Below are 15,451 nucleotides of genomic sequence, written 5' to 3'. Positions count from 1 at the left end.
TGCTCACAGAACATAGTCATACAGCCAGGGGTTGTGGCTCAGGGGTGAGTGGGATGTACCCCTGCTAACAGGAATTCTTAAGTGTATCAGTACTCTGGTGTTTGCATAACAGTATCTCCAGTTCAAAAAACTCAAGAAAAGGAAAAACACGTGATCACCCAGGGGGTTCCTTCTGGCTAAGGGATGATTGCTCATCCTTTCCTTTATTTTTTCTACCTCCCTTTCCTTCACAGCAAAAGAATGGGTTGTGCTATCCCAGCAACAGTCATTAAATGAATATGTTCAGCGACAGCAGCTCCACTGAGGGAAGCAGGATGTCAAAAGAAAAACAAAAAAATAGGGGATATATGGGGATGTCATGCTGTAAATGTGATCCTCTAGGAACCTGGTAATGACTGAAAGGTGGGGATAAACACCCAGAGAGCTATAATAATAGAAGGCAACACAGCTCACCATCATGCCTGCAGTCAATATACTCTCTGCAATGTGTACATACTAAGAGGCTGTCCAATGCTCCAAGATCTTTTTGACCAGATTATATTATTGTGTCTTTATCACATTTGATTGAAATCCATCCACATTACCATCAACAGCGTGATGGAAACACTTAACTTATGAAACAGATTAGACCTCCTGAAACCAAAACGTGGAAGGTAACTATTAAACATTGTCTTCACATTCCTTCTGTCAATCTTTTCTTTAATTTTCTTCATTTTTCCCCTATGAACCTCCCTTTCTAAAAAGATAACATAGCAAAAGCAGCGTCTGATGTTACCAAGAACTATATATAAATGAATGTGCTGTGGCTTCTTACAGGGGGACAACATGCACCAGTGGTGAGTAAGATGAAGTTCAAAGAGAAATGAAACCTCCAGAGATTTGGTGTTGCTATGGAGATGCTGTGTGTGTGCATGTGTGTGCATGTTGCGGGTCAAGGGTCATCATGATAAGGGCTTAAGTGTATATGTGCTCAAGTTGATTTACATGTAGGGGTTTAAAACAATGCTGTGTGTCAAATAAATTATACAAATAGTCACTTTTGACAAACAAAGTAATATGAACAAATAAAAAAATGTTTTACAAAAAAAATAATTAAATGGTTACACGATCCACTCAGTTAAATAACTAGAGCACATGTGAGACTGACTCATTATGAATATATTTGCACAACATAAGTTAAACTCGATACATTTATGTTGAGGAAACATGTTGAGCAAAACACGCAACTCGTCTTTTGAGATAAAAATGCATCTTATGTGCAAACACCATGACATCTCCATCTCTCATATTAACTCTTGCTTGTATGAACATCGTTCAAGTGTCACATGAGCCAGCCACCGACTGCACGTGAGGGCGCACGATATTGCCAGAGACGGAGGAGGCGCTGAATAGTGCGCATGACCGGGAGTAAACACACAGAGACCCCTCATGTGTGCAGCTTTTCACTTTGGGCAAAACAGCTGTAATAACTTGGTAACAATAAATGGTAGCTCTGTGACTGGACGTCTTAATCACATTTATAGGCTCCTGAATGTAAATGACAGGGGAGCTTGTTAGGGCAATTCAGCACTGGACAGCTCTCTGCGTGTCTCGTTCTCGCAAACGCGCGTCTGGCATGTGGCAAGGACCATCCATCACAGTTGGCGGAGGGCAGGAGCAGAGATCATGGCGAAGTCTCCACAGCATCCTCCCCACCAGCGCTGCAAGCAGCGAGTCTCGAGAGACGGGTATACCGGAGTTCCTGTTGGAAGTGTCCATCGTTATCTTCGCTGTTGTGTCGTTTTTGACTAACTTGTCAGTGCTGGTATGTTTCACCCAGAGCGCCGAGTTAAGATCCCACGTGCCTGGTATCTTCGTCGTAAATCTCTCCTTCTCCAACATCCTCCTCACGACCATCAACATGCCTGCCACTTTTCTTGGGATAGCCCAAAGCGCAAAGCCTTTCGGGGATCTGCTCTGCCGCACCATCAGCTTTGCTGAGACTTTCATCACCTGCAATTCCATGTTGAGCATGGCCGCTTTGAGCATCGACAGGTGGATAGCTGTGGTGTTTCCTCTGAGATATTCCAGCAAAATGCGCTACAGGGACGCTTTTTTGATCGTGGTTCACTCTTGGCTGCTCTCTTTAACCTTTTCTCTGACCCAGCTGATGATGGACTGGGGAGGATACAGTCACACATACGCATCATGCACGATTCACTTAGACTCGGAGGAGGTGTCGCAGCTAACAACTTATGCGACCTTCACGGCGTTGTTCCACTGTAGCAGCTTTGCGCTCTGTCTCCTCGTTCTGTGTTTCGCCTACCTGAAAGTTTTGAGCGTGGCCAGATCCCACTGCAAGAGGATAGAAGTCATTACAGTGCAGACTCTGCTTCTGCTGGTTGATCTCCACCCCAGGTAGAAACAGTTGAAAAATCCTATTGTGCTTGAAACATTTGAACAATCTCAGATATTTATGTTATATAACGGGAGGCATCTAAATTGATATGTTTATTGGTGTCACACAAGAATTAATTAATCATTTTGTCTGTCTGTTAGTGTGAAGGAGAGGTGTTTGGCTCAACAGAAGAAGAGGAGGCAGCGAGCTGCTAAAAAGATTTGCATCTTCATCGGTTCCTTCATCCTTTGCTTTTCGCCCTACGTGATAACGAGGTAACACTTTCGTTTGGGGCAGATTATTTTATAATATTATTTTGACCATGGCTTTTGTCAAACACCTCTGCCTCTTACTGTGACATTATAGTCGGTCCACAGAGAGGTGACACAATATCATAAACGACCCACTACAATAGACAATACAGAGGTGGAAACTATATTTAGGTTTCTGATATATAGGTTAAGATACCATTTTACAATGATTAAAAATGGAGTGTTCACATTTTGTTACTATATTTTATGTATAAAAATGCATGAGAAAGCCACAGTCTCTAAATAAAGAAAGTCTGTATCACTGCAGTACATTGCATGAAACAGCACAAATTGTTGCAATCTTATGTCTATCCAGAACAATTGCAATGAAAACTTAAATCCGTAAAATATGAATTCATTTGAACTTTTAACCAACAAGCACAAAAGAAAAGATGTCTTCAATGACCAACTCCATTCTATTTAGAAAATGTAAACCAATATAGAATTTGTTGCAGCAACACACTAAAAAAAATGTTGGGATAGTTAATTAGCGTTACATTAGCCTTCCTTTGAATGACATTGAAATCATTCTCAAGATACTAATTTTTCCAGAGCAATCTGTGTCCATTCTTAGTGAATACAAGATTTCCGTGCCTCAACAGGCCATTGTCATCTGATTGTCCTCTTCATGATGCTCCATACATTTTCAGTAGTATGCCATGGACATCGACACATCACAAATGTTGACTTTTACACCTTTCTCTGAAAACAGCCTGGATGTTTTGTTTTTTACATCTTTGGCACATAGAGCCAAACATCAAACTTTCCCTAAAGCAGCTGAAACATGGACTCATCTGACCACAGACCATGTGTCCACTGTCTTTCTGTCAATCTGAGATGAGCTTGTGTCCAGAGAACTTGACTGAGTTTATGGACAGAGTTGATATATACAGATTTAGGTTACATTTCTGGATGCACATCTGTTTAGTGAAAATGGTTTTCAGAGGAACTACTGAGCCCATATGGGTATATTGATCATGGTGGCATGACAGTGTCCCATGCAGTGCCGCCTGAGGGCTTAAAGGTCATTTAACAGTGGTTTCCAGTCTTGGCCTTTTGGCATTCATGAATGTTATTGATGATTCATTGATGGAGTTCTTTGGTGGATGCTCCTTTTATACCCAGTCTTGACAATCATCAATCTGCTGATTATAAACATTTCCAGAACAATGTCACATCCTTTAACTTTTCTGTATTTAAATAAAAAAAACTTTTTTGGTCTCTCCCAACTTTTCTTTGTGTGTGTATATTGCCCACATGATATTCTAGATTTTTTTGCATTTTTTAAGATATAATGGATCTGGTTGTTGAAGACAAAAGAAAACAATTAAATGACTGTCTTTATACAAATGTTTGTTAAATCAAAGTTGATATTACAAATTACAGATAGAAAATGTTGTTTTAGAAAACTTCTCACCTGTTTGGGAAATGAGATTTGTATTTAAAACATTTATAGGCCAACTAAAACCAAAACGACAATGCACAGATTATAAATTGAATGTTACATGTGCTATTCTTAAGAAAAGATCCGGCACTTATTTTCTACAAAAGTGTCAGGTCCAGTTAATTTTGTTCTCTTTAACAACCAAAAATAACAAATTGCTAATTGGCAACAGAATGCTTTTCTTGCAAACCACCCGATTTGATAGTAAAATCTCCCCCAATCACAGGGAAAACAGAAACACCAGGAAGTCCCTAAGAAGTAGCTCCAACTGCATGTTGCCATCGTTTTTCATATAAAAAACACAAGACATCTTGGCCAACACATTTGACTATTTCCTCTTCTTGCAGGCTTTTGGAGTTGGTGCCCTTTGTGCACATCCCCCGGTACTGGGGAATTACCACCAAATGTCTGATCTACGCCAAGGCCTCCAGTGACCCATTTGTCTACTGTCTTCTGCGACACCAGTACAGAAAGGTCCTGGTTAGTGTCATCAGCCGGGTTATGAGGAAAGATCAGTACTTGTTGTCTGTTCACAGCACAAGCAGCATGTGTGACACTACAGATAAAAACTGTCTTGCAAGAATAACATGAGCTTAATGTGCTAGTTTTTAAATGTATTAGCACTTCCAGCTCATGTGCAGGATGGTCAGATGTTAGCTTTTATAGTGGCGGAAGGAAGTCAACACCTTGCTCAAGGAGGTCCCTTAAACAAAAGGCTGGACAGCGGACAGTATAAACTGCAGTACTTGAATCTGGAGGAAAGGTGAAAGACACAAGTTTGCAGCCAGCAAGACCACATTCATCTCTAATGTGTGCCAAAGGCTTTTTGGACTCTTACAGCTAAGGCACTGTCAAGTGCGCACCACAGGATTGCTGATGTTGGTGTATTGGTGAATTGGTCTGAAAGTGGAATGTTTCAGCTGATATTAATACTTGTGTTAATAAGTGCCACTGGAATATTTTGAAAAATGGGCATACAGATTTGAAAATGTTATACCACAGCAACAACATGAAAACTAACCTTACACTGTCACTGACACACACTGAGTATAACAGTTCATCCCAATAAAGCACCATTTGATTCTCAAAATCGATGAGCCTCGTGTGACCTTATGTGAGCAATGAGCAGTACAAAGAGTGTTTTTATTTTTGTTTCCGATTTGTATCACTGTGGGAATGAATCGTATTAAATATGTCAAGAGGAAAAGACAGATGGAGACTCTTTTCTGTCCTTTTCCATGATTTTTCATGAGCTTCCTGTTTCCCCAAAGTGATCTTCCCCCGGGGAAATCCTTGCCCTCCTAATGGGAATCGATGTTAAATGCACATCATAGTCTATAAATAGTATACTTGGGAGCAAACTTTGGGGTGAGGAGAGTTTAAGGTTAGTTAAGTTTGACACACTGACGATGAAAGAAATTAAATAGGTCTTGCATTGACACATCACTTCTGTTATGTTAAACAATGCAGGCATAAATCTTTCCGTTTCTATCAACACAAGCCACGTTTCTTCCTTTTGCACCCACTTTTCCACACACACCACATGGTGAAATACGATCGGCACAGCAGCGAGCCATAATCCTGGTCGTCTAGCTTTTTTCGGCTCAGGGATGCTCCGCGCAGTAGACAAAGGAAGGAGCTCTCTGTGTTGTGTGGGTGGTAATTATCAAGGAGCTTACAAGACGGAAAAGCAGCAACTTCAAACACACAGTGCCACAGCACACAAGCAGCTTACTGCCCTACAACATGCATTTGGAAGTTTTGGCGCTTCTGCTTTTCTCGACGAAAACTTGTTGGTGCGCACCGCAGCAGAGGTGTCCGCCGGGAGACGAGTTTTTAGGTAAGGTCACTCACTAACAACGGCTACTTCATGTCAACGTGGATAGGCTACTGCGGAACCCAAAGCTGCGATCCATGGCTGTATGGAGGCGGAAACAGAAATTAAAACAGACCCAATTCAGCAATCATAATTTAGGCTGTTATTACCTTCTGATTTATGATCTGCAACTGAAAATATCTAATTATCGCCCCCATGTTATTATACTGGTTATTTTTAAATGTAAGTGTAAATATTCTGCAGTTTGTTTGTGGCTATACCGTTTACTATCTAAAGTTGAGTCCCGCAGATATTCTTTTGAGTTTGTTTCCATGCTAACCTGAAAATAAGTTCATGTGACAAGAACATTGTTTTTAACCACATTAGCCTTGTCATTAACTCTGCAGACAAAGTTGCTGCTCCAGTTTGAGCCATGCTTTAGAAGATGTCGCCTCCTAGCGTTTAGTTTGTGTCCCACTGGTACTTTCGTGTGTTTTTAAAGTTTGTTGTTTGGCTTTTTTTTCTCTTACAGGAAGATGCAGCAACAACGTATATGAAGAAAAACGTATGTTATTAATTAATATAACTTTTTGAAATAGGAAGTGCATGAAATAAGATATGTCAGATTGGAGTTGCATATAAAAGGAATGATGTCGAAAATGCATGATGTTGAAAATCATACACATGCAAAAAATATGAAGAATGTTCCCTTAGTTCAAACCGTTACCTGACCTTAAAGCCTAGAAAAGCAAACTCTTATAGAAACTGTTAGAAATACCAAGAGCTCATACACGTTGTAACAGGCCCCCTCTCCCAATTTAAGATTTAAGATTTATGGTGCTTCAAAAAAATCCAGTGCTGCGCTTATCTATTCTGATGCCAGGTGCTAAAGTTAAAGAGCATAGCAAATATGACTGTGGGTTAGGGTTTCTCTCTCTGACTTTCAACCAAGACAAAAAACATGTATCAGGTTGCCACTGACCAAAATGTTGATGTAGCACTACAAACTCAAAGATGACAGAAAGACTTCTTAAATCCATTAGTTAGTAGCCAAGATAAGAAAATATTGTCTCAAATTTGTGAAGATAGGATATATATGATCAATCTTTAGGCCCAAAGAAAAAATAAACTCCCAAAGCTTTAATTAAAACTCATTAACCTTCATTATCTCTTCTCTCTTACAACAGCTGCCTGCACAGAGCTGAACCTGGGCTACTGTAATGATATGGATTATTCAAGGTGGGTCTTTGTTTTAAGGCATTGATTCTCATTCTTTAAACCCAAACTCTTTCATAAGTCCTAAACAGCTAGTTGTGGGGATTATAATTAAATCCTGCTTTTAAAACACTCTGTACGCCATATGTTCAGAACCATATTTCCCAACATCCTGGGACACCGGAGTCGTTTGGAAGCAGAGTCAGGGGCAGAGTACCTACTCCTGAGTGTCATCCATGGGCTGCTCAATGGTGAATGCTCTCCTGAGATCCGCCTCGTAGGCTGCTCGGTGATTGCCTCCCCCTGCCAAGATAACAAGATGATCAAACCTTGCCGCAGGACATGTGAGGCACTCAGGAAGGACTGCATCCACGCCTTTGAAGCCATTGACATGGCCTGGCCCTACTTTCTGGACTGTGACCGCTTCTTTGCCAGTGAAGAGGAGGGCTGCTTTGACCCACTGGCAGGGCTAAAAGGTAAAAGTCACAGTGTTGTCCTGTACTGTTTGGATCGTTTCAAACCAGATCATCTGTGAAACCAGCACAGCAGTCCTCTCTTCTTCCTTAACTCCTGGTGTCCCCTCTTCAGCCAGACAGGAGGTAGCACTGTCCAGTCTCTCTCCTGAGGAACCCAGCACCATCATCCAGTTCACCTACACCTCCAACACTCAGATGTACAGCTTACTGAAGAGAACAGCCGCCAAGTGCTCCCATATTTCTCATGTCTACAGCATTGGACGCAGCAATGAGGGCAAGGATCTGCTAGTGATTGAGTTCACAGACAACCCAGGACAGCACGAGCTACGTGAGTGTTATAAGATAACAAGAATTATAGAATGTGGTTGAGGGATTTCAGATTACAACACTTAATTTGGTTCTGTCTGCCACAATTTATGGTGATGATCCTAACTTTATTATTTTGGCTCCGTCTTACTGCTCTCATCAGGGAGAGACTTGGGAGTTCATAACATGCTAAAGAGGTGATGCTAAAAACTTGACTCTGCCTTTATTGATTGAAAAAAAAGCTTAACAAATGCATACCTTAATGTTGAAGCTTTGTTTCATCATTCATTGACGTCCTTGTGAATAAATCTAAACTTACCTTATTTCTAATTCTTTTTGGCTTCCAAATGACATGGTTAGCATGTGTCAAGTCTTTTAGTTAGAACATGATGATCTATCATGGCTGAAATCGTGCTCAAACCAAGTGATCATCTGTAGATGATCATAGAGCAAGATCATATGTTATTTCTAAAAAAATAACAGAAAATAAGCAGTTTATCTGAAAAAAAAGGATTTTGAGGAATAGCATCTTTAATATTTGCACACTGACTTGTTCTACAGTTAAACAGACAAAGCTCAGTAACTGTAGCTAATAACTATTACTAAATACATAAAATATAGGCTAATATAATATAACTGTATTCATAGATACATCTTTGATTTCAGATATACTGTATTAATCCATAGGGGGGAATTGTTTCATTCTTATGTGCCATTAGAACATAAATAAGGAATGATAGTGATATTAAAACGATACAAATCTTAAAATTGAAATAAAAAATAGCAATAATGACTAAAAAGATAATGTCTTTTCACCATGTTACAGCCATCTCTGCTCTATGTTGCAAATGACTCGATTTTGGGACGTCAGTGTTTGACCTCCTCCATTACGATGAATATTGTAAACATTGTGCTCTATATAATTATCTTGAAAAGATATGTGTTAACAGACAGATGTAAATTTGATTTATAGACATTTTGTTTGGTGACAAAGAGAAATGTAAAAGGTGTTGCAACGATCTCCATTTTTTCCACAACTTTGTTTCCAGCTGTGTGTCATGAAGACATGTACACACTGAGTGCCACTTGTCCAACACCAAACAGAAGATTATAGCAGTGCTTATCAACTCCAAAAGAAAGCTAAAGTGTGTTTTTGTCTGCTGGCTGTAAAACTGTTTCTATAATTTCTGCCATTCCAGTTTTCTAAAAGAATAATATTTCAACATTACATTTACACCTTGTTCCACTGACCCATAGTGACAAAGAAAGTACTGCAGCTTTGATTATATTTACTTCTGTCCATTACCTACAGTGGAGCCAGAGATCAAGTTGGTGGGCAACATGCATGGGAATGAGGTGCTGGGACGACAGCTGCTCATCTACTTGGTCCAGTACCTGTGTTCAGAATATATTCTCGGAAACCAAAGAATTCAGACCCTCATCAACAGTACTCGTATCCATATTCTGGCCTCCATGAACCCTGATGGTTATGAGCTCGCTGCGTCAGAGGTAGAGGATAACAATGACCCGGCGATCTCCAACGAGGAAGTAAATATTGTTAACAGAAAAAGACAAACTGCCATTATCCGCTCTCAGTCCAATGTCTGATACCTGTAAGTCTTCTAAGCTTTAGCTGTGGAGGTGAAAGGTAGGGTACTCTGCTGAAGATAGTGTAGATTGGTAGTAGAGCATCATGGAGCAACCTAAAGTAAAGTTGTTACCGTATATAAGCTCTAAGAAATGAGAGTACTCAGGCTTCCACCTCCTGCCTGTCTGTCTGCCAGTCCGTCTGCCTGCATAGTTTCACTACTCCAGCACAGATCCTCCCACTCCCAGATAAATTGATCAACCAGTAGGTGATGACAACAATGCACAAATTAATTGAAATGAATTAAAAACCAAACCAAAACCAAGGCATTTTTTAAAAATCTGTTAGAGTGTAAGGAAAATACAAAAATGTGTTGCATACTCTGGTAGCTGGCAGTGGGAACTAGGTGTGCGCCCTGCTTGTTTCCTCACTGGCTTGTTTTGTAGATGTAGAAGTCTTTCAGGTCTGTTTATCCTGCTGCACATTAGAAACTGGAACTACTAATTTGACTAATTCTCTCAGGATAGCAACACTGTTACATTCTTTTAACAAAATATTGTGTACATTTACTCATACCTCTATGCCTCTAACCAACCTCAGCATGAATATTATGCTGTGATCATGTGCATGTTAGCCAGGACAGTTAGAAATATGAGGATCTAACATTTCTTCATGCTAATATAGGATTGTACTCAGCTCTGTTACGAACTGCACAAATACCCAGTACATTGTACGTTGTCTTAAAATGACCAGATTTCAAATTGATCATGACCTGCAAATTACTTTAAATATATCTTTTCATACATTTTGCATGTCTTACACTTAATTTTTTTAGTTCTACTGAATGTTTAAAAGAAGAAGTCTTGCATTCTGTTTAAGCTGAGAGGAAACTGTTCCTCCATTTGAGCATATACATCACTGTACAAACATCTTAAGCTGCCCCTTTTTTCATTATATATTACAGGGAAAATTGGAAATAGGTGCTTTAATTTAATGAAACATGTGCAAACATAAATGGAAATACATACATAAAGCAAAAACAAAGTTTTTACATTTCTAACAAAGTCAATATTTTGTATGAGTACCTTTATTTTTCAACACAGCCTGAACCTTCTCAGACATGTTTTCTCGTCATTTCTTTAAGGAGTCTTCAGGAATAGTTCTCCAGGCTTCTTGAAGGACACCCCAAAGCTCTTCTTGTTGGCTGCCTTTTGTTCCATTCTCTGTCAAGATGATCCCACACTGCTTCAATAATGTTGAGGTCCGGGCTCTGGGGAGGGTTCATCCCTCCATAAGACCTGTTGCCACTGACTTTCAGTCCACTTCCTGTGTCATTTGGCATAGCTCAGCCTGTTTCCCCTTTTGGCTTCTTGACAGCCACTCTTCCATGGAGACCATTTCTGATGAGGCTTCAGCCAACAGTAGATGGAAGTCTGAAAGTCCAGATATATCTCTCAGGACCTATTTTAGGTCTTTGCTATATATATATTTTTTTTCTTGTTTGTTCAGGATGTCACTTTCAGTTACTGTTCATGATATAGATAGTTTTTTAGGCCTGACACTTTTGTTCTCCACTTGTCTAGTTTAATTGATTTTCTGTGCACACCATGCTGAGATATATAATGTTTTCTGGTTAATATCTCTTTGCGAATCATCTCGTTGGTGCAAAAACTTTATTTCTTATATGTTAAACTGAAATGAAAACAAATTGTGTCTTTATGACAGGCTGCGAGTGACTAAAGATACAATTTAGAATTAGTTATTCGCTAAGTTGTCTGTTATGTGTAGACACAGCACTGGTTCATTCCTTGATTTAGTTGTTCGATTTATGTTTGAGTGGTTCATAGGTCAGTGTTAAGAAGCTTAACAAACTGAAAATAACATTCCTCTGAAAATGGCTGAGTACAAGGACTGGACTGAAAATGAGTGAAAAATCAGGCATTGCCCAAAGAAAAAAATACTTTGAAAGACCTTCAGAAAGCCTGGAGAACTATTGCTCAAGACCACTTTAAAAGATTATGAACAGTCTGACTGCTTGGAAACAAAATTTAGAGAAATGAGGGGTGGCTCAAGACTTTTACACAGTAGTGTATACTGCAATAAGATTGTAAAAGTTTAGAATGTGTAACAAGGTGCACCATCCAAAAATCTCTTTTTGATTGCTTGGATGAAAAAAAGAAACTGCTCACATCACTATTTATAGCAATGATAAATAATGGCTGCAGCCTCCATTAGCTTTTTCTCATGACGGATATATGGTCTTGTCTACATGTTAACAATAGAATTAACAAAAAATATAACATGCTTCTCCATGAATTCCTGACTAATGTAGTTTGTTCAGCATTTTCTTCACATAACATTCTTACTAATGTTTACATATGATCATTACAATTGTTGTTCTCATCAATCTGACCACTTTCAGATTTTAATGCCTCCAGGTGTTTAACCTTAAACATTTTAGGGTCATTTGCTGAATGGGTGGACCAATGGTCGGACCAACGCCCAGAATATTGACCTGAACCGAAACTTTCCAGACCTCACCTCTGTCTTCTATCGCAACCGACGCAGCAGGCACTACCGCATTGACCACATCCCAATCCCTGATGCCTACTGGTTTGGAAAGGTAGGAACATGTGAATGTTTATGGAGAATTACTTGTAGTTGACAGTCCTCCAACCTGGATCCCAAAAAATACAATACCATATGTGGACTGTAGGTGGCACCAGAGACCTATGCAGTGATGAAATGGATCAGGTCACTGCCTTTTGTTCAGTCTGCAAGCCTCCACGGAGGAGAGTTGGTGGTCTCTTACCCCTTTGACTTCTCTAGACATCCACATGAGGAGAAAATGTTTTCACCCACTCCTGATGAACAGGTATGGATTCATGGATAAACAGATTAATGGCTCTCATAAGAATCACACTTCGCATGTAGAAAGCAGGATGATTGTCATGTTATCTCAATGTCCATCTTTGCCTACTATCTTCCAACACTCAGATCTTCAAGCAGCTTGCTCGTACCTACGCTGATGCTCATGCCACCATGTCAAACAATGACACAGAGAGGTGCGGGGCCACCTTTTATCGGACTAGAGGCATCATTAACGGGGCACTGTGGTACAGTTTTGCTGGTGGTAAGATACCTAAAATCATAGGAAGAATCATTTAAACCCTTTTTCCATGCTTCTCACAATACTTGAACATTTCTAATCTGTAGGTATGTCAGATTTCAATTACTTGCACACTAACTGTCTGGAGATCACAGTGGAGCTTGGCTGTGACAAATTCCCCTCAGAAGCTGAGCTTTATCCAGAATGGAAGAGGAATAAAGAGGCTCTGCTCAGTTTCCTTGAATCTGTAAGTGTTACAGAAGGAACGACTTGTTTGTGTTTGACACAGTTTTAAAAAAGAATGGAAATGATAAAAACTATGTGAATGAGTATATAAAGAGTAGGTCTTTAATTGCATTCAGTGCATGTAAGTGCTTCATTTGATCTTTCCAGAACAAAACCATTTGGTGGTTAGGGAAATAAGTGTCTTTCTGCTGTCCTTGTTTGAACAGGTCCACCGAGGAATTAAGGGAGTAGTGAAGGATACAGATGGAAATGGGATAAAAGGTGCAACTATTTCTGTCAGGGGTATTAGGAAAGATGTAACTACAGGTAAATATAACATTGCATGGCTTCATATTTTCCATTTAGTGTTGTGCTGAAGCGAAGCATCAGGGTTTGATCTACTTTACCAGTTTTGAAGCTTAGTTTACTGGATTTACCTCTGATATTAGTCAATATTTTCATTTTCTCCATTTAGCATGCTTATCTCTCACTATCCTCTCTCCTTGTTCTTCTTTTTTATCTTGCTTTCAGCTGAAGATGGAGACTACTGGAGGCTGCTCAACCCTGGCACTCACATCCTGACAGCCACAGCCAAGGGCTACTCCAGGGTCAGTAAGAGGGTTTACCTGCCTCACAGCATGAACAGGGCTGGACGAGTGGACTTTGTCTTGGATAAGGTTTGAATCTTTGTCTTCATATTCTAACTTCACGGAGACATAGTTTCCTTTTTTGGGAATTTGAAATTAAAAAAATTTGGTTGGTTATTTAATTTATTTTGGGTTTTCTAAAATCAACTCAGAGAGGATTGTCCAACTCACACCAAATCCAAGGTAAGGCATTCAGCACCAACAACATCGTACTGGTAATTTGATGGTGGCATCGTGGTCTGAGATTTTCTCTGAGTTGAACTTCTGCACAAAGTAGTTGGGATTAGAAGAGAAAATAATGCACCAATGGATGCTTTATTTTTTCACACATTGTATTCTACATATTTGGAAACACTTCAAAGAAACACTTCAAAGAAACCACCGAAATCCCAATATTACTTCAACATTCCGTGTTCATTATGAAAGTGTGTAATCTTGTGACTGAAAATGTGACTTCCTGGAAATGCATGGTTATTAGTTCTGTATTTTTATCCCTGTCTTGCATCCAGAATCCCGTGGAGCCCGATATTGACGACCACTTCTTCCCCATGGTAGATTCCTGGGAGCGATTTGACCCCTACAATCAGTTTGAGCGCTACGGCGAGCCAGACATTGTAGAGGGAGGGATAGAGCGGCAGGAGAAACCATGGTGGTGGAACTACTTCTCCCAGTCTGGCATCTCTCCTCCAAATTGGCTGCTGCGAAATGTATAGACACATCTTGGGAATATAAAGATCACACACACAAGTAGACTATTGATGAATGGACCCACATCCACTCCCACTTGGGCTTTGAGAGGCGACTATGAAACAGGAGCGATCAAACTGAAAATCTCAGTACCCAAATACATCATTGGCGCTTTCTGTAATGGTGTGAATAATGTTCTATCTGCCTGGCAGCTAATTTGATTCATGCCTTTAAGTGAGGTTTTGGCCAATACTGTTTTAGGTGGCTGCATTTAACTTTAAGGAACTACTTGGTCACTGGGGAATAAATTAGATATGGACACCACAACTGTCCATCATCAAATCTGATCACAGTCCAAATGAATGGCGTGCAGATAATTGAATATTGATTTAACATGTGACGGAAGCTGCATTAAATCTTTTTGTTTACATAAAAAAATGCATTCCACATGTAAATTCCCTTTAATAGTGACAATTTCTTGTAAATTGCAGCTACAAGGCAACAGTAACAAATGAAAAAACAATTTGGATCACTAACAGCACCTCACGTTGAGCTCCACATAAAAAGCTTATATTAACACTCATTCTGGGCCATCACTGTGTGAAAATCTTGCTTTTTTTTTGCTTTTCACAGGCATAAATAAATGGATATAAAATTAATATTTCTGGGACTTTTCTCTTCCAAACTAACAAATACGTCTTAGGTGTTGAACAGTTGATACTCTTTAGCCAACTCACTCTGACCACAAGAGGGCGTCAGAAAGTCAGTATCGATAGACTGTACTGCAACCTCGTTAAAGCCAATGATCCGTTTGCTGAGTACTGTTTCAAAGTTGAAGCCGTTTGATACATTTTTTGTTTGTTTGTTTCTCGATTTTCAGTGTTTACAATTAAATGTCAAATACAAGTTCAATGCTATTAAAAAGGGACTACTAAAGATAAAAAGCTACTACCCTGTTATTCTTTTTACCTCTATTTACTAAGTTACCTGGCGGAAGAACACGAGAAACTTATGCGCTATATCCTCGCATCCTCAGCTGGTGGTGTGCAAATAGTTTGCTTTGATTGAGTGTTCAACTTATCTAACCGTCTTATAGCCAAAAGTTGTGAGCTAATGCATTTAAAATATCTAAATATTTGACCAACTTTACCCTTTTAAAAAGAGAATAAGGACTGAGAGTTGGCTAAAAGTAGTCGAGGTTAGTTATTGCGAGAAACTTAGTGCACCGTACTAGTTTTCCTTGACAGAGC

The 15,451-nt window shown here is 39.6% G+C and overlaps 2 protein-coding genes across 3 annotated transcripts; both read left to right on the top strand.

The window, feature by feature from the left end:
• The first annotated feature begins 1,537 nt into the window (after positions 1 to 1,537).
• On the top strand, positions 1,538 to 4,768 carry LOC140305195 (G-protein coupled receptor 26-like). Its single transcript, XM_072383948.1, has 3 exons — positions 1,538 to 2,397; positions 2,539 to 2,652; positions 4,480 to 4,768. The coding sequence occupies exons 1-3, from the start codon at positions 1,538 to 1,540 to the stop codon at positions 4,721 to 4,723; spliced, it is 1,218 nt and encodes a 405-aa protein (XP_072240049.1). The 3' UTR covers positions 4,724 to 4,768.
• Positions 4,769 to 5,637: 869 nt separating this feature from the next.
• cpz (carboxypeptidase Z) lies at positions 5,638 to 14,860 on the top strand. Of its 2 annotated transcripts, none has more exons than XM_072384445.1 (13): positions 5,638 to 5,972; positions 6,481 to 6,513; positions 7,136 to 7,187; positions 7,317 to 7,639; positions 7,752 to 7,967; positions 9,258 to 9,454; positions 11,995 to 12,156; positions 12,250 to 12,408; positions 12,531 to 12,666; positions 12,750 to 12,889; positions 13,095 to 13,194; positions 13,399 to 13,544; positions 14,024 to 14,860. In XM_072384445.1, the coding sequence occupies exons 1-13, from the start codon at positions 5,879 to 5,881 to the stop codon at positions 14,225 to 14,227; spliced, it is 1,962 nt and encodes a 653-aa protein (XP_072240546.1). In that variant the 5' UTR covers positions 5,638 to 5,878; the 3' UTR covers positions 14,228 to 14,860. The 2 variants fall into 2 exon arrangements, with proteins under 2 accessions (XP_072240546.1, XP_072240545.1); XM_072384444.1 differs by having other exon boundaries at positions 9,258 to 9,493.
• Positions 14,861 to 15,451: the final 591 nt, after the last annotated feature.

The sequence above is a fragment of the Leuresthes tenuis genome, unplaced genomic scaffold (genome assembly GCF_036924035.1).
Source record: "Leuresthes tenuis unplaced genomic scaffold, fLeuTen1.0.hap1 SCAF_4, whole genome shotgun sequence".
NCBI classification, from domain to species: Eukaryota; Metazoa; Chordata; class Actinopteri; order Atheriniformes; family Atherinopsidae; genus Leuresthes; species Leuresthes tenuis.
Note: the sequence above shows the minus strand (reverse complement) of the source record. Positions and strands in the feature narration are given on the sequence as shown.